The 25967-nt window shown below is 35.4% G+C and overlaps 1 protein-coding gene across 5 annotated transcripts in view; it reads right to left on the bottom strand.

The window, feature by feature from the left end:
- Positions 1-25967, bottom strand: part of LOC111866818 (FERM, ARHGEF and pleckstrin domain-containing protein 2) — a 169863-nt gene that overhangs the window by 28608 nt on the left and 115288 nt on the right. For all 5 annotated transcript variants that reach the window (XM_033752420.1, XM_023856107.2, XM_023856109.2 and 2 more), the window contains 5 exons: positions 13877-13994; positions 9265-9379; positions 5920-6009; positions 3850-4068; positions 891-1077 (listed from right to left, as the gene is read on the bottom strand). In XM_033752420.1, coding sequence (XP_033608311.1) covers positions 891-1077; positions 3850-4068; positions 5920-6009; positions 9265-9379; positions 13877-13994 — 729 coding nt within the window. The remainder of the gene's footprint in view (positions 1-890; positions 1078-3849; positions 4069-5919; positions 6010-9264; positions 9380-13876; positions 13995-25967) is intronic.

The following is a 25967-nucleotide window of genomic DNA, read 5'->3' as shown; positions in this document are numbered from 1 at the left end:
ACACGCGCATCAGGGTGTGAGTTATGGTAAACTGTGAAGTGACGCAGTTAAAACTCGTGTACAGTCTGAACAAAATATTATTGAATACAGTGTGATTATATTTACAATATCACCATGATTCAAGGCTGAAGAATTAACAATGGGTAAGTCCTTTGGAATTTCATGACATATATAATAAAGATTATATTTTGCAATTCATGACAATATAATCACAATTAATTTTCGTTTGTAAAAGTTGTTCTTCTGTGAACATGTAGAAAAATTTATTGTCTTTCAGGTTGTTTTTAGTTTTTGTTTCTATGTTGCAGAGAACAGAAAATATGGATTTTTTTTCTGACAGTTTGCAAATTTAATTAATCAGGGTGATTTAAATACTGGCTGCAGAGGGCTCCCGGCAATTTAAAAGTCCGTACGTTAAAGGTTAACATGTGCTATGACTCCTTCCTTCCACTCTCTCTTCCTCCTCCCAGTCTAAACAGTTGATGAAGTGTGGTTAAATAAATTAAGAAAGAAGACAATTCTGAACAAGTTGAACCTAATTCTCATCATTAATACATATTCCCCAAAGAACTATTTAATAGTACCCTTCTTTTTCTGTCTTATATTTTATCAGGCTGCTAGTAATTTATAAATTTGTTTGTGCTCTATTAGATTTCTCATTTTTACCCCAAAATGTCTAAAGTTTCATGGTTCTGGCTTATCCCTTTCTGAGTTTATATGAACACACACTGTAAAGAACTCCATGTCTCATTGACATAAATATGCAATATATTTTTAAACAAATGTAAGATGCCAAAGAAAGGCAACAAATTATTAAAATACATTAGGGACTTTTTAACGTTTTCTAGATACTGTACACAAATGCAGTAGCAGATACAGACTGTACTTACTGTCTAACAGATTCTCATAGTGCAGGAGTCGCTGAAGAGGCTTTAGGACAAAGGCTGTCAGGGGAAGATAGCAGACTTTCTGCATTTCAAAATCACGATAGAGTTTCTCAAATTTGTGATTCAGTCGGAAAGCAGAGTCCAACTTTTCAAGAACAACCAGATGCTTTGCTAGGTACTTCTCGTACAACTGCCAAAAGAAATATCATGAAAATGTAAGTATATGCTTCCATAATTTGATGGCATGACCTGGAAAATCAAACTGTTTACTGAAACTGCAAGTACATGATTTATTCCACTGCTGCTTTGTGTCACAACTTTCCACTTGTAATACTGAAGAAAAAGACACTAAAATTGTAACAACAGGATAAAGTGAATTAGTTTGATCTTAATTTTAAAACACTGTCACATGAATGCATTTGGTTAATATGAGAATTATGAAACTGACTGTTTCTGCTATTATTTTTAAATATGACCATATCAACACATCCACTTAAATATTATCAAATGCTAGCAGGTATACTGAAATTTCACATAATGTTTGACTCTTCAGCAAATTTGTGACTAAAGTACACTGTAAAATTTAAATTACAATATGAAAGGGAGGGACTTACAAAGATTTATATTGAAAGTTTTGGGAAGAACTTATGATGTCTGTTTTATTTCAAATTCTTCAATTCATTTGGTGAGATTAGCAGAAACTATGAGGTTTGGCAATTAAACAACCAGCCTAACTCCAAGTACTTGTCTTCTGACTTCATACCTGCTCTCCCAACATCTTTACATGCATGGAAACACTGATGAAAATCATTTTTCGAAAGTGTTTTCAGTACTGATATCACACTGCTCTGAATGAAGTAAAGTAAATGATACCCTTTCATAGAGATTTCCAGTTTTGGGATCATGAAAAATTCACATACAAGAAAATCACACAAGTAGGGTAGACTTTCCAGGACTTCTTGTTTCACTGTAAATTACTTTACCAAAAGAATTACATACTTAGGAAACTATTATGATGTAAAATATATACACCCAGCCAAAGACTGGTGTTTTCCCCAAACATGTGCTGCTAGAAACATTCCAAAAACATGAAAGTAAAATGTTCAATTTGTTTTTTAGGAAAAAAATGTAAATGATATTTATTTTATATATAAAAAAGCATATAACCATGGTTCTGACTTTCCCACTTTGTGGCATTGCATTTTATTTCTGGGTCACACTAGAAGACAAAGTCTCATCACCAGTCACTTCTTGTTCTTCCAACAGTCATACCTGAAGGTACAAGAAGTTTTTCTCTTCTTATTACTAGCTCACAACTCAGATTTTATGTTACAAATGTGGCAAAGAGTATATTCAAATTGAGATACCTGGTCAAAATCAATTTCATGGTTTCTCTGTCCAAGTTCAGTCCTTATGCTATCTCCAAACAGTCAATCAATACCATATCTCATCATTTCAGATACTTTTCCAAATCTAGATCACTTCTTGATGTTGCTGGAGAGCTATTTCTTTTGTAAATAAGATCTAAAAGTTTGTGACAATGGTATATTAATGCAATTATTGTGTATCTGGATGTTACGAATCATCCTTTTCTTACTTAAAACATGTGATGTTTCGGAGATTGGATTCTGTCTCTGTCTATAGGTGGAACCCACTCAGTGAGGACTAATCGATAGAGCTAGTCCCTATCTCCAGACACCTGTACCAACACGTGATAGGATATATAAACCAAGCACAGCACAAACCATCTACGAGAGTTAAACATTAAAAACAATAAAAAAAACTCTACATACATGAGGAATAGCACCTATGTGAATGCATTATTTCACAACTATTATTATTAAAATCTGATTTTAACAACAGCTGTGAAACAGTGCATGGACATAGGTGCTGGGCCTCATGTGGGTGTGTGTGGAGTTTTTTAATGTTTTTAATGTGTGTCTTAACTCTTGCAGATGGTTTGTGCTGTGCTTGGTTTATATATCCTACCTTGTGCTGGTGTTGGTGTCTGGAGATATAATCCAATCTCCAAAACGTCATGCATCTTAAAAACAGGGCAGTGGATAATATCCAGAAACACAATAATCGTATATCTTTTATATTCTTTAATGTTTTCCTTTCTATCTTGAAATCTTTAGCATAAATAAAAATATGTTTTTACTCAATGTTCCCTTTGAATACACTTGCTGTAATATTTTGTAAATGTCAGCAGCATTTTCTCCCACTTTCACTAAGCACACTTAATGCAGATGTCTGTCCTAAAATTTTCACCCACGTTTTAACAATTAACCAATGAACTAATGAAGCACACTGCAAACAACAAAGCAGACTGAATCCCAAACCAATGAAACTACTGAATTGTGAGGTCATGAGATCCAATACATATCTACTCACAAGTGATGCCAACTGCTGCACATAAACATCAGTCCAGTTAATTAACTTTTAGACCTCATACAAATTAATGCCATTTAGTGATTCATTTATATGCATAATTTACACCAGAACAGGTTCTTAGGTACATGTAAGTTCAAAGTTTCACATAGCCACCAAGTTTTTATCTGTTAACATATAGAAAACAATTTCATATAACATTTGTATCTTTTTTTTTATACACATACAAAACTGTACATGCTTATGCCAAGAATTCATTGGTTATTTTCAAAGAGAGACCCAATTGGTGTGTTGTTCTTTTACATTTGATAAACAAAATGATATTAACGAAAGCTGCATAATTCTTAAAGATGCAGTACAATACAACATTTCAGGACCTAGTCATATTAGAGTTGCTATAATCCCACAAATTTATGCAACTGTCATGTTGGTATTATTGTTGGCACACAAAGTACAAAGGTGGTATAACTTCTAATGATGTTATTTTCAAACCAAGGATCACAAAAATCTATAATTTTTCCAGCAAGTGTAGCCTGAATATAAAAATGAGATAAACATATTAAGTACTTACTGGCAAGACTCCCATATTCTTTAAAAGAACATCTCCAATGCGGCGATAATCACCATTGAGGTGTGCATTACTGCGGCCTTCCCATGTAGCAAGACGTGTTTCTATATCTCGAAGGAAGCCACAGTGGTACTCAAGAAGAGGCTCAACCAATGAAAACAAAGGCATCAAAGCTGTGTCTGGCATTTCACCCTCCTCCTTGCTCACTTCATCACGGAACCACTGAGAGAAATGAACTAACTGTCAGCTTAGTGTAGTGCAACATAATATTCAAATTATAAAACACAGCAAGGGCTTCCACAGTACTGTCATGAGATGAAGGTTCTTCAGCCAGAAACAATCCCACAGAAATCAATCTAAGAACATCTGATGTAAGAGGTAATGAGTATTTATATGCGTTTATACAGTTCCAGAATACGAACTGAACAACACTAAGATCTGTATTTAACGGCATTTATTTATATGTCATGTACCATTTGCCTTTTTGGGAGGCCAGACAACACTGACAGGTCAATGCAACCTATTACTTATACATCTGAATGTGAACCTCATTAGCGAATTTTGAAATTTATGCATGACATTTGATTTTCTTCACCCTATTCCCAACAGTATTAATACAAACTTGATACATTTACACCTACAATACTTTCTTCCATTAACCTGTATAAAATGGAAACAATACAAGAAGAAGAAGAAAAACAGGTTTGATACTTGACATATTTATACAATTCTTTATTGGAGTTGCAATCTATATTCCCAACAGAGCGGACAAAATACATTGTAAGATGAGGCACCAGCCAAACAATTAATGTCAAATAATACCACATCTATACCACGGGCCTCCAAGAAGTTTACTATATGTGTACAAGTCCTGAATATACCATTATGTCAGCGGGAATATAACAAGATTGCAACAACTTACTTCATGATATGTAACATCACATGAAGGGTTTTTAACCATATTTTACTCCATAACTTTCGTTGTTTGATGAGTTTATAATTCATTGTATTTTTATACCATGTATTTCATAATGTGACAGTTATCAAGTAGCCAGCTTTACTATCACAGTGAAATTGCAGTTCAATAGTGTGTGAATATAGTAATCATGTGTTTTGTCTGATGATGGCTTTAAAAAGCTGAAACATGTAGCTGGGTAATTTTAACCTTGACCATTAGGTTGTTGTGTTATGACGGACTCAAAGAAAGAACTGTATATAATAACACAACAGGGTGCGCGAAATGAAAATTACATATTTATATTTTGGAAGGAAACACGCCATTCTGGTCATTTTTACAGTGTTTTGGCATACTTTCCAGTATTATTATCAAATAATTTGAAGCTGTTTGGGAAGACTGGACCTTGAAAGCATGAACTGCACATCACGGAATTTGATATCTTTGTACTACGAGGGTCACACTGAAAGTCATGAGCAACAATTTTTTGGTCTTCGGTCAATAACCGCGGGACCCAACGAGCACAAACTTTCCTATAGCCCAAGCTTTCAACCATCTCCTGTACTGCACTGTGCCCTATTCCAAGTTTTCAGGCTATTGTGTCCACAGTCACATGCTTGTCATCTTGAATGATCTCATCCACTCTTTCCTTGTTGCGTTCAGTTGAGGCTGTTCGAGGACGACCGCTCCGAGGCTCATCTTCGATGATGGGGTTCCCATCTTTAAAATGTTTCACCCATCTTTGAACACTGCTCGCACCCATGCACACACTTCCATAAGCACACTGAAGTCTCTGGTGAATTTCTGCAGCAGGGATTTCCTCTTTCACAAGAAATTCGATGACAGCACGTTGGCAAAACGACACATTGTTGCCATCAATTTTGTTAGGAGTGATACTGGTCACGTGATGCAAGCTATTGACGTCACAAGACACTCAAGGTTAACACAACAGCTGGTTCCACCTACCACTGTACTCTCTTTCGTCTGCTGTTCCCAGGTTGCATGCAAAAAAAAGTTGCTCATGACTTTCGGTATGACCTACGTATTTTTACATTCAGATGTAGATGATGCAAGCATATTTGTACTCCTCATAAAGTATAAACTGATACACAACATACCAAGCTGATCACTTCTAGGTCTTTCTTATATGTTCTCTCTGTCATCAAAATCTCCTTTGCAATGAAGTAAGCACGATCTGTTGGATACCTCTGAAAATCAAAACATGCATGCAGCAAAAGAGGAAAAATGTAGGTGATAGTATACAGCACATATGAGAAGAGAAACACAATGTGGGAAGACCATACATCCCCAGTATTCCTTTAAATGCTTACACTGTTACAGAGAGGTCAACATAAATTACTAATCAATAAATACCACCATATCTGGGGAATGTTTGCTAGGATTCACTTTGGAATATATAGTCTTCTGCCTAAAATTTTAAGATTAAATTATATTAAACTATAATTTTACCCATTACTTTCTCATGGGGGGGGCCAAACACTTGATCTCTCATACTAAGGGAAGAACATGAAATGAAGGTGTGCAAGTACAGGGTATTCAGGGGCACATTTGGACCCAAGGGAAAGAAAGTAACAAGAGGCCGAAGAAAGCATATGATGAGGAATTCTATATTGGATTTGAGTTTCTCACCACAGTGACTATGAGTCAAAGAATTAGGCAAACAAGAAACTATCAGAGCTTGTTGCCTGCTTCTTGCTGGGTTTGTTTTTCTAACACTGAAGATGGAAGCAGTAAGTTCCTTTGAAATGTTGTTGTGACTTCTACCAGAATACATAGCTTTACATCCCGGCAGACAGTATTCCTCAGGAGCTCTACAATTTGTACACTTCATCAAATACTATTATGCTGACAAAATTAGAGGATGAGATGGGTGGGGCATATAGCATGCAGGGAAAGTAACACGTGTGTATGCATGCACACAAATATTTATATAAAGTGCTGCTTACAAGACCAAAAGAGAAGAGCCCTCTTGCAAGACTAAGCAATAGGTGGGATGATAATATTGTAACATGTATGTAACATGTATAGTTAGGCAACGGCTTGGTAAACACATTTCCTAGGTAATACAGCCAACTATAGAACTTCAGTTGCTTGGTACCGAATGTTTCAATAATCATGTTGTGGCAAAGGCATATCCATGGTAATGACTTCTGACAGTACTGAAACCCTTGAGGGCAGTGATCTCTATTCAATTATCCCAAAGTTATAAGGTGAGGTCAGAACAGACCAAGAAAGACAGACAGGTGGTACAAGACAGACAAAAAGCAGGCAGTCAGAAGTCAGAAGTGAATAGTGTGTTTTTGAGAGACAGACATCATTCAAGTCAGTTCAAGGTGTGAGCAGGAATTCTTCATTCGTCATAGCAGAAGGGAAGACACTCATGGTCCAGCATAGAATGGAGCGAGTCATAGACAATCAGTGATTGTAAGCTGTCAGAATTGGGTGTAATTGTAAAGGAACACCAATAAATCCATTCACATGATCTAGAACCCATTAATTTCATCACACGTACCCCCGCTATACATGGCAATATTAAGACTGATTTTAATTCCCTGGTGCCTCATGTTAAGTGTAGCTTGTTGTAGCAGTAACATTACTGTGGTACACAGCACCAATACTGAAAGCAAAGTTAAGAATATCTTCACAGATGACAGTACCAACCAAAGCCTGGGTGCTCTTAAAAACATTGAACACAACAAAACTGATACAAAATTCTTAAGTGTAATTTACTACTTGTTTCTTCTCAGCTCTGGCCTTGTTAACAATGGGATCTGTGGGAGAAAAAAGACAATGATTTCTATATGATACCATTTCGTGCTTCATCTGGTTACAAACCACCTCGAATGGACAAATGCCTCTTTTTGACGTAAATTTTTATGCTATATTTTAGTGCAACTTTGAAGGAATAGCTGCTAAAACTAAGAGATATGGAAGTAGAAAAAACCTGTACAACAAGAACCGGCAGTCAGCAAAACTTCCAACTTTGTCTCACTTGGAGTTCCACAAGAAAGTGACCAATGTATTGGTAGGAAACTTTTGGAGGGGAGGGGGGGAAGATGCAAAAGAGAAGACCAAGTTCAACAGATGCAGAAGACTGTCTGAATGGCAAACTGCACCTAATTCTGGCTCATGATGGGAATGTAACATAGGATTGTGCAGTTTGCTCCAATATAAAAGTGAAAGGAAGCAGAACAGGAACACGGTTTTACTGTAACAAGTGTCCTAGGAAGCCGACTACACCCCAGCATGTGTTTTGCCATATATCATACAGCGAAGAAGTACTGCCTGGAATGTAGTTAACAGAAATATTTTATATCTGATAGTTATATAAAATACCACCTTTCCAGTAGAAAAATCGTATCTTTTGTTATTATTTTTTTATGCACAGAGCAATCCCCCATTGACACAGGCATGCTGAATTCTTTATATGTTCTGACTTCACAGTGTTTTGTTTTATTTTACAGTGTTGACTTGGCTTGAACAACATCTCCAAATAAAACATAACTCCCAGACTAAGACATCAAATGCTTATACCTCATAGTCTGGGCATAATATGAGAGGTTTAGATGTGTTGCCAAAGTAATAATCAAAGAACTGGGCTCGTTTCATTCTCTGAAGAACAACAGTAAACACAATGGCACCATTCACTGTGTGTGTCACTAGCAACAGTGGCACAGTCAGTATTCATGAAGTAGGAACTGTCATCTTTGCAGACCATATTTTCATGTTCATACCAAGTTTCATGACAGCTGGTAGTTGGTTAAAAAATTACTGGGATACAAACCAACTGCCTGAACAATGTGCCTTTATATTCAAGTCAGCTGAATATATACTCCACAGTCCAAGTTCCTGGGATTGATACCAGAACTGTGTTGTTTTTCTTATAATTGTACATACATGTATGTTCCTTGTACCAGCATGATAATTTATATAATCTATTTTTCCAACAGAGGCATGACAGCTGTCAATGAAGGGATTACAGGCTAGATATTTGGGGTTTGATTACCAGTACAGTGATATTTCTCTTTACAACCATGTACATAACAGCCCTGGGAACCACCTTCTACAAAGTACGTACCAAGGCCTCTCTCATTAGGTGTAAAGGCAGCAAAAGTGTGAAGGTGACTACTCAACTCCATCTAATGCATGCATATCCAGGTCTCCTATAGGCCTTCATGGTATGGTGCTTAGGCACCAGGATGACTACACATTAATATCACTTGGAAGTTTTAGGCTTCAAATTTATGGATAATATCAAAATGGATCATTTATAGGCAGGATGTGATGCCAAAGAATGGATGAAAGTAGCAGTGGAAGAGGTGCCAATGTTGGGGTTTTGTGAAGATGATAATGAGCATTCTGAGTTTCATAAAAAAGAATAATTTAAAATTTTTAAAGACTGTTCTACACCATGAAGTTAGTTAAATACCAAATGAACTAACCTTTCTCCGTACATCAACTTCTCCCTCAGTGGTGGTAGTAACCTTTGGCATTGGGAGTTCATCTTTGATGGCCTTCAGTGGAGAAACATCAGGGGTATGAACAGCATTTTCTTCACTGTTCACAGGTAAAGAAAACATACTTGCCAAAGACAGGGGAAACAGTTATTCAAAATGAAAATTTAACATTCACTACAGATGTATTTACACTGTTCTTTAACAGGCTCAACAAACCTTTGAATGAAATGGATATTCAAACTGACATCTAAACTGTGAGATAAATAACTGAAGCTAAATTATAAACTCTGGATAACCAAATTCTTCTACAGCTATCACTGATCAGTCCCTTTTGTATGTTCTAATTCAGCACCTAGAAAGTATGAATTTTTTGGACATCTGATAGACTCCTTGAATGGGGGTTCGGACCATCAAAATGCTTCTACTTACACAGGACAATGCAGAAAAACATTCAAACACAGTTACACACACACATGATCTAAAGAGGATTTAATCCCACAATTCCAATGTTCAATAGATCCGAGAGGGTATATGTAAGATATTGCCTTAGTTTTCATAGTTTTCTGTAGTTTTCCTTGATGTCAGTAATTTGAAATTCCTTAGTAAACATTGTGGGGGGTGCAAACATGAAGGAAAAATCTGTCACCGTCCAGAAACACTGAATTATGAAAAGATACAGCCCCCACCCCAACAAAACATTTCAAGAATGAAAATAAACTGAGATTATGGCACTTCCTGTGACAGTGAAACAGCTGCAGTCCTGGCCCTTTAAAATAGGTCATAAGCACTTCCTTTTAATTCCCTGCTACATACTCTTCTACTTCTATCTCCTCACTAATAAGAACAAGGGAGGCAAATTCCATTCCATGACCAGTAAAACACTGTGCATTATTAGCCTTATGAGTGCTCTTTACTTTTATAAGAATGAATTTTTAGTCCCTCACACAGCCCCCAATCTGGAGGTCCAGGGGCACTTATTTTGGGTTGCTCTTACACCAGATGAGTTATCTCTTGCAACTAGAGAGCCTAATTTGTCCTAATTTTCTGTAGGGATTTATCCCCTACCAAAACTTCCACTTTAAGACATTGAACCTTTGCTTTTATCTCCCCTTCTCTGTCACAGCATACCGCATTGCACAGCTTTTGCAACAAGGATGTGGGGGGATAAGGTGTGCTGGAAGAGCTATAAATGATGACGCTTTGCAGGACATGTACATGCGGAAGTAGGCACGCATGGACACACACACACACACACACACACACACAGGAATCCTACCACATCTCACCTGGTGCTACATAACCTCACTTGCTGAGACATCATAAAACAGCAAATCATACTGCCACCAATATAAAGTTACTTAGACCCAAGTAGTGAACATCTGAAGCATGTCCTCTATGAGCATAACTTGAGATCCTCTGTTATTGTTTCATGACCACTGTACAATATTTGTTATACTTTGTGTGTGTGTTGAACTGTATATAATTTTTCATGTCTCCCTGCCTCCCTTCAATAGGTTCTGAAGACTGAGGGGCCTGTAATCCAAAGTAAATAATTTTTGGGCACATACACATTAAAATGGAGCTGGGATAGCATAGTTGGTATAGCAGCTGGCTATGGGCAGGATGACTGAGGGGTTGGGGTTCGAATCCCAGTAGGGTCAAGAATTCTCTTCTCCACTTTATCTAGACCAGCTCTGGGGGCCACCCATCTTCCTATTCACTGGGTACCGGTGGTTCTTTCGCGGGGGGGGGTTAAGCAGGTGGGGCATGAAGCTTACCATCCACCTCCAACTAGTGCAGAGGCCAAGAAAACGTGGATCTATATATCCACTCCAGAATTCATATTCATGGTGTAGTGCTTAATTAGTTAGGTACAGGGACAACTCTAAAAGTACACATTAAAATGTTCTAAGACTAATACTCTGTTAATACACACACGAGTGTGTGTATATATATGTATATACATAGTGTGATGTATTTGCTCTATGTAGGAACTGTTGAGCCACAGAGGCCTCGAGGTACGTGCGCAATGTGAGGGCCAGTAAACACTCCCTCCCCACGGTGACATAACAGGGGACACCATGGTTACTATGTGATAAGAGGCCGGCTGAGCGGTGTGTGAGACAGTGTGGATTATGAAGCCAGACAGAAGACAGTGGAGGTATAGCAGTCTCGGGAAGACCAGAACGTGCAATTAGAGGTGATAGTGTGAGAATGTATTGGGAGTGTGTAATATGGTGACATTTGTATAGCTCCCATGTTGTACTGTGAATAACTGAAGACTATTGAAGATAGTGTGAAGAGATTATTGTGCAGGGTTTGTAAAATGTGTAAACCTGTAACAGTGTTATATGTATTTGTAGGTACGACTTGTAGGTTGTTAAATAAACCAATTAACAATCCGAAAGGTGTCTTCAGTAGCAAAACATGTTTCAAAATATATTGTCACGTGTTGGGTATGTGACAAGACAAATAACTTCACGCCGTCTTGGATGTAGTGAATTTATTGAACACTCACTCTTACACTCACACAATTTACAATTTCACAACTACTGCCATCTGCAGTATCACAATTATTTTTCCTGATGTAGTCACTTCCATTCACTTGATACAACTCAACTCATAACTCAATATTCACTACTCACTCACTAATGAATAGTGTTTGCTGCTCCTTATTTAGGCTCGGCATGGACAACATAGAGAACACCTTGCTGTTCAGCAACAGAAATCAGGTATTGCTGTCAGGTGTTTCTACCTATGCACTGCCTAGCAATAGTCACTGCATAGACTCACCTGTTGCATGACGTCACAGCCTAGCGGGGAGGGGTGTTTACTGAGCATTGTGTAATGATGGAAGGAGTGGGGGTACATGACATCACTCGTGGAAACGCAAAGTACACGTGACCCCTACTTCCTGTTGTGCCATCCACGTCACACTGCTCCCTTCTAAAGGTTGTTCCTCCTGAACAGCCTAACGGTACATCCCTGTTCCTTTTCTTTCAAGGCTGTGCTTGCTGCATCTTCTTTTGGATTGGCTACTCCTCTTGCACTGACTATTCTCCAGTCAATACATCCGCTTCCTTCTTAAGATTGTTCGTCCCAAACAATTCCATGGTCCAGTGTTCATCGATCCATTGTATCACATTCACTCCTCACTTTCATTCTCTCCTCATTCACTCCGGGGAGGCCAGTGTTTCTACATTACCAGTTCCCCCTCTGCTTGCAGTCTCTTTTTCCATTTTGGAGGGGGTCGACCCCTTCACAAGGTCCAATCCTTGTCTTATTGTAGGCCGACAGAAGATCCGACTATTCACTTTCCGATCTTCACACTGACAATCTCGTAGATGGTCTTCTTATGAGTTCTCCCTCCTAGGTGCGATCGCTGTCTTGATTTACACCCTCCAATGGTATTCTTGGTCAGCACCTTTATTCTCGTTTTGCATTGCGGGCCTTTCCAGCATCTATTTACCTCTGTTCGTCCTTTCCAGCTTTCTTGTTCAGCACTGACCATGGTTGAATATTTCTTTACAAAATTTCCCTTGCGCTGTGTCGCACCTGCACAGCTAGTCATATTTCTGTCGGCAGCCAATTCGTGTCGTGGTCCACACTTTCCTTGGGTCCAAGATTTCCTGAAGCTGTTCCTTTTCCGCCATGCCACTGTTGCAAGGCGGGACACCTTCCTGCAGGAGGCATCCAACTTCATCTGGGATCCACAATCTCCTCGGGTCGGTTTCTCTGGCTCCCCGCGTCGCCCTGCAGCTTGCTTCTTGCCCCTGTGCAGTTTCTTCCATCCTATAACCAAATTCAATATGGGATTTGCAATGGGGACTTCTCGTTGTTGGGCCACCTCAGGTTTTGTTTCCGCTGAGGTTGGCTCTTTCTCTTCTAGACATGCTTCTGTCTTTTCTCGGCAGGCCATCGTCTCTTTCTGCGTAATCAACGTCATTTTTTCTTCAGGTTCTCTGATTGGCATCACTGTGGCATCTTTCATGAATACTTCTTGATGCTCCACTACGGACTGCATCATTTCTGAATTAGGCTCAATTTTCTCTGCATACTGATGGAAGGAGTGGGGGTACGTGACATGACTCTAGGAAATGAGTTCACGTGACCCCTACTTCCTGTTGCACCATCCAAGTCACAATATATTAATACACATGAGTGTGTGTGTGTGTGTGTGTGTGTGTATATATAATTCAGAGAAGCTTTACATGATATTCCTTTTCTGTTTATTGTTCTTTCCTATCTAATGGGTATTAGAAGCTCTTTCCCTGTGGGCAAAGCAGCCAGGTGTAAAGGCAACCATTCAGCTTCATATAGTGCCAAGGTTAGGAATATGAGAAGCTACACTACCACTCCCCCTTACGTCTTCATGGTGTGGTGCATAATTAATTATAATTCCCCTTATTGTATGAGAATGTATACAACCTTCCAGCCTATCAGATCCTGAACAAACGTACCTGGCTACTTCCCATAAACGTTTCCTGCAGATAGATCCATAAAAGTACTTGCAAATGTTTAGACCTGATTTCTTGGGTACTAATTTCACTGTGGAAAATTGTTATTAATCTCATTACTATAGACAGATTATACGTACCTGTGATTTGTTGCAATGTCACCATTTTCATTGGGGGTTGATGTGACAAGGTATGTATTTTTGATATCCTGCATCTTTGATGGGGGTGTTCCACTGACATCATCTACTGTGTCAACACCTATAACACAATCACATATATTAAGAAATTACAAACGTCATGTTATGCATAATCGGTGCTTTCCACCTCTAACTTTTCAAACTACTTTCTTAATAATATAGTGGCAAAACTACATTGCTCAACATTCCTTGTTAAAAGAGGAAAGTATATGTTTTGGCAAAAATTTCATATATAGCATGAGCTTTCTCTTCTCTCAGGCCATCGATCTTCAATATGCAAATTTACACCAAAACCAACAATAAATTATGTAATGTTTTAGTAAAACATTTCACAGGCATAAAAATATAGAACTGTAATTTATATATACATGCAGATTATCATGCAATAGACAATGAAAACTGTCAAATGAACCGTAATTAAAAAATGAAAGGGAGTTAATCATACAAAATCAAATAAAAATAACCAAGCAGCTGATAGAGAAAACATATGGTTCTACTTAACAATATGAAACATCTATCCGGCATCTGATATTCAAACACATATATCCATACAATTTAAAATTGGAAGAACTGTAACATTATCAAAATTTTAACTGTTGAGGCCCTTTAATATGGATTAATTTAATTTATTTACAGAAGAGAATGTTTGTAAAGGACTCTGACTCTGTGTTTCTTCTGAAATTGTCTTCACTGTAACAAAAACATCAAGAGCAAGTGGAAGGTGTCCAGCTTCAATGAATTAGAGTGTATGAACACAATTTCACAAACAAGGACATGGCAATAATACTTTTCAATATTACTTTTGAAAGAAGAATTATAAAAACATTTTTGGCAGATTTCACATGATTAGGTTCCAAAGATACATATAAAGTTATATGTTATGAAATATATAACTGTTCTGCCAAACTTTAGGATTTCATTAAATGATCTGTCAATTAACATACATGATGTTAGAACTGGCCCATGGCTTGAAACCATACATAGTTATATGTACTGGTCTCTTTTATGATCATTTATAATTACACAAGCTATACATTTACATCATTATGGTAACAGGTTAAATTAGAAAGTAATAAACTCACTGAATTAATATTATTACTAAAAATATGTAGCTAAAATTCAACTTAAAGCAATATATTTTGGAATCACCATGTCACGTGACAAATGTAATAAAGTAAAATGTAAAATTATACATATTAAAGAGTATAATAATACAAACTGAAAAAGTTGGGTTGGATGATATGCTGTAAATTTTGTTTAAATATGCTTCAAGATAATTGAAATAATAACATGAGTCATCTGAACCTGATAAAGGTAATAAGACAAGAATTTTATGATGGCACAAATACTGTAATTCTCAGAAAAGTGTTCAATAAATATTGTGAGAATCTTGTACATAGGTACATGCTATTTTGAACATAAAACATAAGCATTATACATTCTCAGTTTAGACAAAAGAACATGACTGTAGCCAACTATATCACACTACTTAGAAACAAGCTCTGAATAAAACATTTAGAAAGGACTATAATGAAAATTGTAACACAACAACAGCAAAAAATAAATGTACAATAATACAAAGGAAAGGCAGTCACAAATACATAATGCAAGGCTCAGCAGTGCAAGATAAACCAAGCTTTGCCAGTACATGAATCCACCCCAAAAATAGGATTGTGAAGTTTTCTAATGAATTTGAGACACACATTTAAAAGAGATCCTTAAACTTGAAATAATAACTAAAAACGAATTTTATTCCCAGACACGCGCACTAACACACACACACACAAATCGTTCCATCTTCCCTCCTTCTGTTTAGCACTGATGCTGCTGAATTTTACCCATAAAATTTTAGGTACTAGCTTAAATAAAATAGACCAAACACATAATAAAAATGTATATATACTAATGGGCTGGACTACAAATGAGTAAAATGCTAAAGTATCGTGCAATACCCAGTACCAGTCCAACTAATTCATTACAGAATGTACTGCATTACTGACCTCACAGTTACATACATGACCAAGTAAGTTAAACAGTGCATCAAATTAAACAAAACTGAATCACAAAGTAATTAAGTACACTTAAAAGCTGAATTGTTTATCAGACATCTCTTCATATATACCCTGGTTCTGATTGCAAGAAAACTTTCACCACTTCCTCCAAAAAAATCTCTGGATATACTTCTATCAATAATATGAGACAGCCACAATAGCAACTGTGAACTTCTGAGATGTGACAAAATGTAATCTGGTTAAAGCACAGTGTAGCCTGCTACTTGCTTGTCCAGCTTAGTCTTCAGTCCTGAAGATGAATGCTGTACATTTCTTGAAACACCAGTAAACTTCCACCAGACTGCATGGCAACACATCCCAGAAGATAGTATTCTTCAATGTAAACATCAATTTCAGTTTGTGCAACAGTTTGAAATAGAAAAATCAACTCTTACAACTCTCAGTGAAGGTTGCATAATCACCATGTTGAATGTGGAGGAAGTACAAGTACAAGTATAGGTTTAAACTGTTGCTTGATACATTAACAATCACAAATAACCAGTGAAGGCATGTCAACTATACATCTTCAATTACATTAAATTATGTACTTCATTTTGGTATGTTAAAAATTATAATGAATTAAAGGTATAGAAAATTTTTTATTCCTCTCTTGTTTGGACACCAATGTCCAGCCCAATAATCCCAAAATATGCTTACAAAAGAAACAATAAGCACATAACACACAACATGTACAGTATACTTCCAATCAATCAAGTCCCTTTTTAGGCAAGTCTGCAACCCCAAGAAAAGTATATTAAGCTCTAATCCATCTGCTTGTATGTATCAACAATTTAAGAACCAATGGATTTTCACAAAATTTGATATTAAACAATATGACAAAGAACTGTCATGCCATACCAATGTTTATTTAGACAGGAAAATTTTAATGACCACTTTACATGAAGCCCTTCAGGCATTTGTGTCAGAAGTCTAACTCATCAGTATTTACTGGAGCACAAATGGTTGCATAGTTGTAGCAGAAAAAATGAAATATATATTTTATGTTCAATAAACTACATATCTGTAAGTATTACACTTTTCAACATAACTGAACAAATCAGACATTATGCACTCATTTCCTAATTCCATTATTCAATAATCATCATGGGTGTCCTCACCACATCAATACTTGGATTATCTGCATTTTTATTATTCATGTGTCTTTTCCTTTTCATTAGCAGCATAATTGGGAGTATACTGCACTGGTCTACACACAAACACTAAGTTCCACCAATCTCTAAAATCCTATTGTCTCTATCAATATGCAACAAAAATGGATGATCTGTAACATCTAACACATAAATATAGCAAAAACAACAACAAAAAGACAGGCAGTTTTCCTTTACTCACTATTACCATAACTTTAGCTGGATGTGCACCTTTGATGTATTCTGCAGGAAGTTGGAATGTCAAGAAATAACTTGGCCCAAACTTAGCTTCTGTCAAAACCACTTTTGTTCTCTTTAAGTATTCTAACAGAATAGCCCCTTTTAAGGTTGTTCTGTCATTATCATATTGGAAAAACAAAACAGATGTCATTATTAAAAACAGCATGTTTTGACCAATGATATAAGTCAAAACACCTCACATGCTATGCCATATCATTTTATTTAAAATGAAACTCTACTTACTGAAAGTTGAATAAAAAGAGTGGTCCTCTAACTCAAGGCTTGAAACTAAATTCCAAAAAATAATTCAATTCAATTCTTTATGTATTTATGTGCTGAGTTCAACAGCCAATGGACAATTATAGAGTCAGCATAAACATAAACAGTTCCAACTTCTGGCCATATAAGTGTACTTCACACATGCAATTGTCTTCTTACACAGCACTTTTAATAAAGTAATGGCTTGGCCAAAATATGTTGGAACATCTGCAACCTGATTTGGACCCATGTGATTCTTTCATGTTTCCCAATCTAAAAATCTCACTGAAAATGTTACCTGCATGGATTATCCACTTTGCAAGTTAACTGCAGGACTTTTGGAACCCTTTAGTTATTGATTACACATTCTATAATGATTTAAGTTCTGGCCATCACATCTGTTTCAGCAAAATGTAATATGTATCAATGACATTTCACAATGTCCCTGCTGCAACTTTCTGTTTGATTATTTCCTTACTTTCATGAACCTTCCTACTACCACTCAACAAGGGTTTTTTTTTTCTATTGGGAAGATATTTTCTTGCTGTTCAGCTACTAGCAGCATGACCAGTACACATAACAATCAAGTGACTTTTAGGTTCAATGTGGCATGAACAGTGGATATTTCATATTTCTGGATTACATTGCTTTTCATTATACATGCTATTTTGCACCTTAAAGGCACTCAAATTCACTAATGATTGAAGACAAGATATATACATTCAATATCATGAAAAGTTAAACAGTTTCATCTAGTGTGACTGGTGAAGATTTTTCTTATTTCAATCATTTATTCCCTTACATGTTTCGGTCTTCAGAGACCATCATCAGAGGGACACAGCCAGCCATAAACACATACAGGACAACATCAAAGAACCCACTTCTCAAGAATGGCAAGGCGGCAGATGTTCAGCCTCCATCAAGAGAAATAATAAGAAAGATGACACGGAACTACTTGGTTTATAAATTCCAATAAAATCTTAACAAACCAATTACAAATATTTTGATGTATTGGAACAGCTGCTATAGTTGTAAAAACTTTAGATTTTATACCCAATTGTATATTATTAATATTATATGTATATATTTTAATGTTCAGAACATATACTGATATAGTAACTTCCAACTGTATTCATGTAAAGGTGTCCCTCTGATGGTGGTCTCTGAAGACCGAAACATGTAAGGGCATAAATAAATGAAATAAGAAAAATCTTCACCAGTCACACTAGACGGAACTGTTTAACTTTTCATTATATTGTTAGTGTGACGGACCAGAATGAAACAAATCAAATATATATATTCAATTTTACAGATTCATTCAAGTTATTTAACTGAAAAAAATATATACAGAGAAGGGTTCACTCTTTGTTCTTCATACTCATTTTTATTGAGTTTGATGACCTCATCAGAATATGTCCTTCTGATACCTCAGATGGGCAATTTCTTACTCACAAACTATTAGGACAAAAATATATGCATATTTTCTGTCTTTAAGATGCACGACTGCAATTTTCATTAGTATGAACAATGACAGAACAATGGCCATACTTAGGGAAAATGTTTAATTCAACCAAACTGGTATAAAATGGAGAAAATAACCATAAATTACATTATAATTACCGTATTTACTCATGTATAGGCCGCACATTTTTTGCCAAAAATTCAAGAGGAAAACTGGGGTGCAGCTTATATTCGAAATATTCAAAATCACACTTAATTTAAAAAAAAATATATATTCATAATTAGTAATACAAGGTGTAATACTCCTGAAAAAACATTCCAAGAAAATTATTTTTTCTATAATTTGTCTGAAAATTGTGCTGCGGTCTATACACGCACGCGGCCTATACATGCGTAAATACGGTAAATTAAAGAGCTTTATATATATATATATATATCTCATCTCTCATATATTTAGGCATTTGTCTATTTCATGGCACAAAACAAATAATATGCACAAAAATGGCAACTGTTCAGAGGACTAAACAAGAATGTTTCTAAGCAAAGTCGATACTTTTATTTTCATTGTACATTCTAATAATTTACATCACTCAGAGAGAAAATTCACAGGGGAAGATCTCAATATGATCAGTCACATGCATTTTCAGCTCATTATTTCTGATACAGTCTGGCAACATTTCACTGCCTTCAACCTACTGAATGATAGTCTTATTAGAAACTCCTGATTATTAGAAATCCTACATATATATGATACTCTCAACTGGGAGAAAAAACATCAATGATGAAATGATACTTTTGGCACTGAATTTCAACAGGGTGAAGGTTTAGGGATATGCATCCTTTAAAATTTGTGAAGTTATCTAAATTTTTTTACTTTATGACATGAACTAAGTTTATGGTGGTATTTCAGGATAAAAAAGAACAAGTCTGTCACAATACTAAACCACATAAATATACAGGCTTATTAACAAACATCAGTACCAATAGATATTATCTGGGTATACATACAAAGAACACCTGTATTAACTGAATCTAGGAATGATCTTAACATTTAACATACCCTGAAAGTACCAACAAAAACTAAGGACCAACAAATACACATCAATTTTGTTGTACAGAACCCTGACTATTGGATTAGTATCACTTATCACTCAATAAAATCTTATCAAGCTATCAGGCATGTCTGTTAGTAATAGGTTGGGTGGTAATGTTTAACCAACTGACATGGCATTTGGCCTGAGATTTTATCAACTTCAGCCACTCTGAATGCTTGAAATCTTACATCGCTTATCACTGTTTCATCAACCGAAGCATGAGTTGGGTAAAGTGACCTCGGGAATCCAAGTATGTTTGCTGTTTGATCTTTTAAGAGACAAACAACTATCCTAGTAAAGACACAGAATACAAAATGCGGAACAATCCACAATTCCATACTACTGTTATGTTTTCATTCACCAATCAATGGCTTTGTATGGAACTCCATTTATAACTGGATATTCCAGGTACCTTTTCTATGCTTCAAAGCCAGAATCCATGGTATCACTGGCACATTATAAGCAACATACAAAAAATTAGACCTCAGTACAAAACTATTTAACTATTATTAAGTCTGATTTTTGATAAGACATGTGCATCTTTTCTTAGAAACATGATGTGAATAAATGGGGCATGAAAATTAAGTACGTAATAGTAAAACAAAGAGTTTACCTTCCTTTCAACCTCTGTTATTCCACTACTTTCACTAACATATTTTTGTATGTCTTTTTCTGCTCATATTTTAAGTATGAAAAGTGCCAATATGGCATACCACTGCATGCAACGATAAGAAGACACCGAAGGAAATAAACTGGCCAAAACTAGTTTTCTGTGAATTATATTATGACTATACTGGAAATTATTACTGAATAAAATTGTCATCATTATGTTTAGAGAGAATGACTACCTTACAATACATTAAACTCACATTACAAAACTCCCCTCTTATATAACATACAAAACCAAACAACTCTGAATGAACCAGGGACTGACTTCACAGCTCTCCCAAAATTGGTTCAATCACAATTTAACTGTGTAACTCAGAACAGGGGCGCTAACAATGATAAAACTTTGGATTCCACAATATTCTTCAGCACTGAATACAGTATCTCTCAGCTTATCAGGAAATAAAGGGTTTGCCTCATTGTTAAAGCAAATGCTTTTGGGCATTTTCAGACATTCAATACACTTGTCATAGTTCTTGAGGAAAACAGTGACATACTTATTTCAAGAATCTTCAGTCATAGTGATATTAATCTGATGATGAAAGTACAGAAGGCTATATTAGAAAACTGTGGATGTTAAACATCAAAAACATAACTGATTTCAATTCTCTGAGAAGTAATTACTCCATCATAACTTGTTGAAGAGATAAGTATGCTCTATGATGATAATAAAAATCAACTTTCTGTTTCCAGACTCTGCCATTGTTTTGTAGTTGCTATAGCTAACCCTAATCAATATTTATGTAAGCAGTAGGTTGTAAATGACACTATAGTAGTCAGTCAACTGAGAGATGATATGCCTACCTTCTATGCATCAAGATATTGGTTTTCTTACCAGTTAGCCTAATTGAGAACAACTGTTAAGTGCCAAATAAATGTGTCAAACTTTAAAACAACTGTATTTTGTCAAAGCAGAGGCTGTGGTAAATCACAGATATCCTGAAAAATAAACTACAAAATTTTAATAAATACACTAGAACACCTAGATTTTTAAGGTTTGGATTTCCATTTTCAGCATATAATAAGTTATTTGAGTTCATTTGCATGTTCAGCACCAACAAAAAATGATTTTAATATAAATCTGAAATATATACTTTAATTTCCACTGGCTGACAAGCATGTTTTATTTTAACTTTGTTCAAGAAATTCTGGAATACTGCCTTTCCACAGAATGCATAAAGAAGCAACAATCAGTACCAATACGAAAACACAACAACTAATAATATCACAAAAAATTTCACTTGTAAAAAACACAGAATATTTTGTACTTACTACGTGACCAAATTCTTTCAATAAAATCCTATGTAGAGATTCTATACCTTAGTACATTCATGTACCATCATCCCATATGGCAGTTGCATGCTGTACAGTTATACACAATATGCTATTTGTGCTTAACAAAGAATCACCTTTGTTAGGTAATGCATTTACAGTAATTGATTATTTGTCAAAGACGATTGTGCAATTCTTTATAAAAAAAGTCCCTCATAAAGAATAAAAGGCTGTTTCACAATAAAATGTAAAAAAGCAAAGTTGTCCCTGCTCAATCAGCACACAACATAGCCTAGTAATTTAAGTGCATACCTATATCACTCCATACAATAATTCCCCAGACAAAGATTTATATTACAGCGAGTACCATCAACTGATAATTCAATGTATTTCTACATTTTTTCCTAAGAATTATATGAGATCCAGACATGATCTGAAAATGGAAAATATGCAGATTTCAGCCTATAAATTTCTGTTGTCTGATTTAAATTGTTACCAAGTCATAGAAACTAAAAAAGATAAAAGTTCATTATTTTTAGCAAAGTTCGTGCTCAAAAGAAATTACAAACTGTCATCAAGTATACAGTCACAAATTATCATCCAATACATGCAACACTTGTCTTCTCTGAGAAATACAGAACCATTATCACTTATATGATAACTGTGCACCAACATGTGGTAGAGTTTCATTAACAACAAGAAACTGGAAATTCCGCTATTAGTACAGATTACATATGGTCATATTAATTGTTAAAGCTAAAGGAGCTATTACCACAAAACCACGCAAAAAGTAGTTTGTTCATCACAAAAATTTAAGTCTACAGCTGCATATATTTTATGTATTTTATTAAACAGTCACTGAACACACCATGTTTGGTTTTAATTTAGGGAGAACATGTCAACAGAACAAGAATATACATATATTTGTATAGTATGCAATGAAAGACTGAAATTAAATTGCATATGACAACTCAATCAGCCAAGTACAGGAACCTATGGTATGCAATAAATGAAGACATTTCTAAAATCAAACATTTATGTAAATAACAGCTCTATAAACTTCATTTTGAAGAGGAGTAAACTCAATCCTAAAGTAGCTGGGTTTTAAGTATATATTTATGGCTCACTTACTGACAATGCCAGTAGCTCTGACTATACACCAGCAAATGCATCAAATGGTAGGACTGCTAGTGAATAATGAATTGGAAAGGATGTGGCCTTATTTCAGTACTTTCCTAGCAATTTCCTATAGACAGAAAACCCATGAAAACATGTCAGGATAGTTAATGTTCTGGCTAGTTTTGAACTAGCCACCCCCCAAATACAAGTCAGAAGAATTACTGCCTGAGCAAATTTGCTCAGTGAAGTTTAAATATCAATATGCCATTTCAGCCAGACTTTATAAAAATAAGTAAATAAATATTTTCCTTAGAACATAGCCTATTTCCTTGAAATAGAAATCACCAATTTTATGGTAGAAGGGATTGAAAAGTGCAGTCACAAGAAAAGACATACTTTTCACATTGTTCTGAACACCCAAATGACATCTCCCCTTAAATCCTTTCCACTAAACTTGGAAGAATTCACATTACAAGATTATAAAATAAAGATTTACCAACTATCTCAATAATTTAATTTTGTCTAAGTGATAAAAACAGCACACAGGTAATATACTACGACATTTACTTTCAGATGAAAAGTTGTGTATGTTTCAAATATAAAAGTTCTGTTGTTCTTAGAAGGAAGAATGGAAAGTGAGGTGATAATACTGGAAGGATTAGGAATGAATTTAAACAGCTGAATAAAATAAATTATGACAGAAAACCATAAGACGAAATTTCAACGATTTGCTCTAAAAACACGCACAAAAGCTACAGGTATAATAAGCAACATAAATAATATGAGGAATAGAAATGATATGCTTGGGCAAGCAACTTGCTAGCTGGGTGAAAGCAACAGTTTTAATATGCAACTAAATGAATCACAACCAATATCAACTTGCAGATGGATGGTAAGACAAGCTTCAGAAAACAGTATTAAACAACAAACTTGATGATGTGAAGTGCAGACTTTACCACAGAAATTGTGCTGGCTACATTGGTAATGTTTTATGTGCTATGAGAAACTTCACTAATAATTTTCAGCTCAGTATATTAACTGCCCTATATCATGATGTTGGTACCCACATGTAGAAAAACTGTACTGCAACTTGAGAACAACTTTTATTGTTTGTGACTGTTACATTTAATGATTCTAGGTTCTTGGACTCATATACATCATTACTGTGACCTGCAGAACGTTTTGTTACCACAGTTACTGTGACTATACATTTTTCTTATGGGGGAAGAAACTGACTCAGACCTGAACCCATGCATGTAACAGCAAAATTTACCATGTTTTTGAGTTTTCCTTCTTAAAAAAACAAGTTTTGTATTTATGCTTATCTGTTACCATTATTAGTTTCTGAAATACAGAATGTGAGAGATGGAAAGACAGATAATAGGAAATATATATATGCTAACTTGACATAGAGATATGCATGTCTTTGTATAGTTGCTTAGATGAAAAGAATGAATAGAAAATAAACTGTCATGCATATAAAATCAGGATGTTTTGCCCACAGTTTTTAACCCACAAGATGTTTCATCTGAAACTTCTGACCCACAGTTTTTAACCCAAGTGACATTTCTTCCAAGAGAGATTTTTCACCAGAAGTGTTACTTTCTTGCACTTTGTTACTGTATGCACTACTCAGCTTTCATTTTTGATCTTTCTCTAGTAATGAAAATATGTTAAAAATTCTTGGCACTGTCTGTATGTTCCTTGTTCATTTTTAGTTTATTAGCCATAAGAATAGCGCCATATTTCATTAAGAGTAACAGACGAGGAAATAGCTTAGTAAATGACGGATTCATGTTACACAAGAAGCAGAACAAAGAGAATATACTGGAAGTGTATAAACAAACAGTGACATATGAACTGGAAATACATATTTAGAGCTATAATTAGTTCTTAAAAATTAAAAATCAATAAAGCAGCAAAAAGTAAACATGTCTGGGTGAAACATCTCTTGCCTTAAAAAATGTGTCAAACAGTTACTGTGAAACATTTAATGGGTTACAAATAGATACTGTGGGTCAAATGTCATGGAATCATGTATACTGTTTATACTTCTTCAACTACATATTTCTAGGATCATCGTTATCGCTATAAAACAGGTAAGATACTTTTTAAACTAAGCTCTGAATTTCTACTATTTATTAACTTCTGATTTGTTCGCTGATAATTTCATGATTTTGTAGTAATAATTCAGCAAGAGAAGTAAGAACAGAAATTGTCAAAAATGTCCCAGTTCATGCCATCAGATGATACATATTTCATGCAGTATTTGTTGTTCTGAATAGACATAAAAAATTATAGATGGAAATACTTCTATATGACAGAATTAAATATGACTTCAAACACTTCAATACAAAAAGGAATTACTGAAGCTGGCTGTTTACCAAAAAGGGGGGGGGATAAAGATTTTAATGAACCCAACAGTACTAAAATAAAATAAAAGAATGGCTGACATAAATCAAACCCAAAAAGGTTAGTCATGTTCCAATACTGCATGGAGGTAGGAAAGGTGAAACACTATTGTGACAATCAGATATTTATTTAATTAATTTACCAATATCCATTTCAAAACAAACTGTGTATAGTGAAAACTGTTTCTATTCTACAAAAATCTCACTTTGGTGCACAAGCACAAAATAACAGTAACTAAAAGATCCAAGGCATGAAAATCAAGCAGTATATGAGGAACAATTTACTTATCATAAATTCTGAATAAGAGGCCTTA

Source organism: Cryptotermes secundus, unplaced genomic scaffold, assembly GCF_002891405.2.
Source record: "Cryptotermes secundus unplaced genomic scaffold, Csec_1.0 scaffold446, whole genome shotgun sequence".
NCBI lineage: Eukaryota > Metazoa > Arthropoda > Insecta > Blattodea > Kalotermitidae > Cryptotermes > Cryptotermes secundus.
Note: the sequence above shows the minus strand (reverse complement) of the source record. Positions and strands in the feature narration are given on the sequence as shown.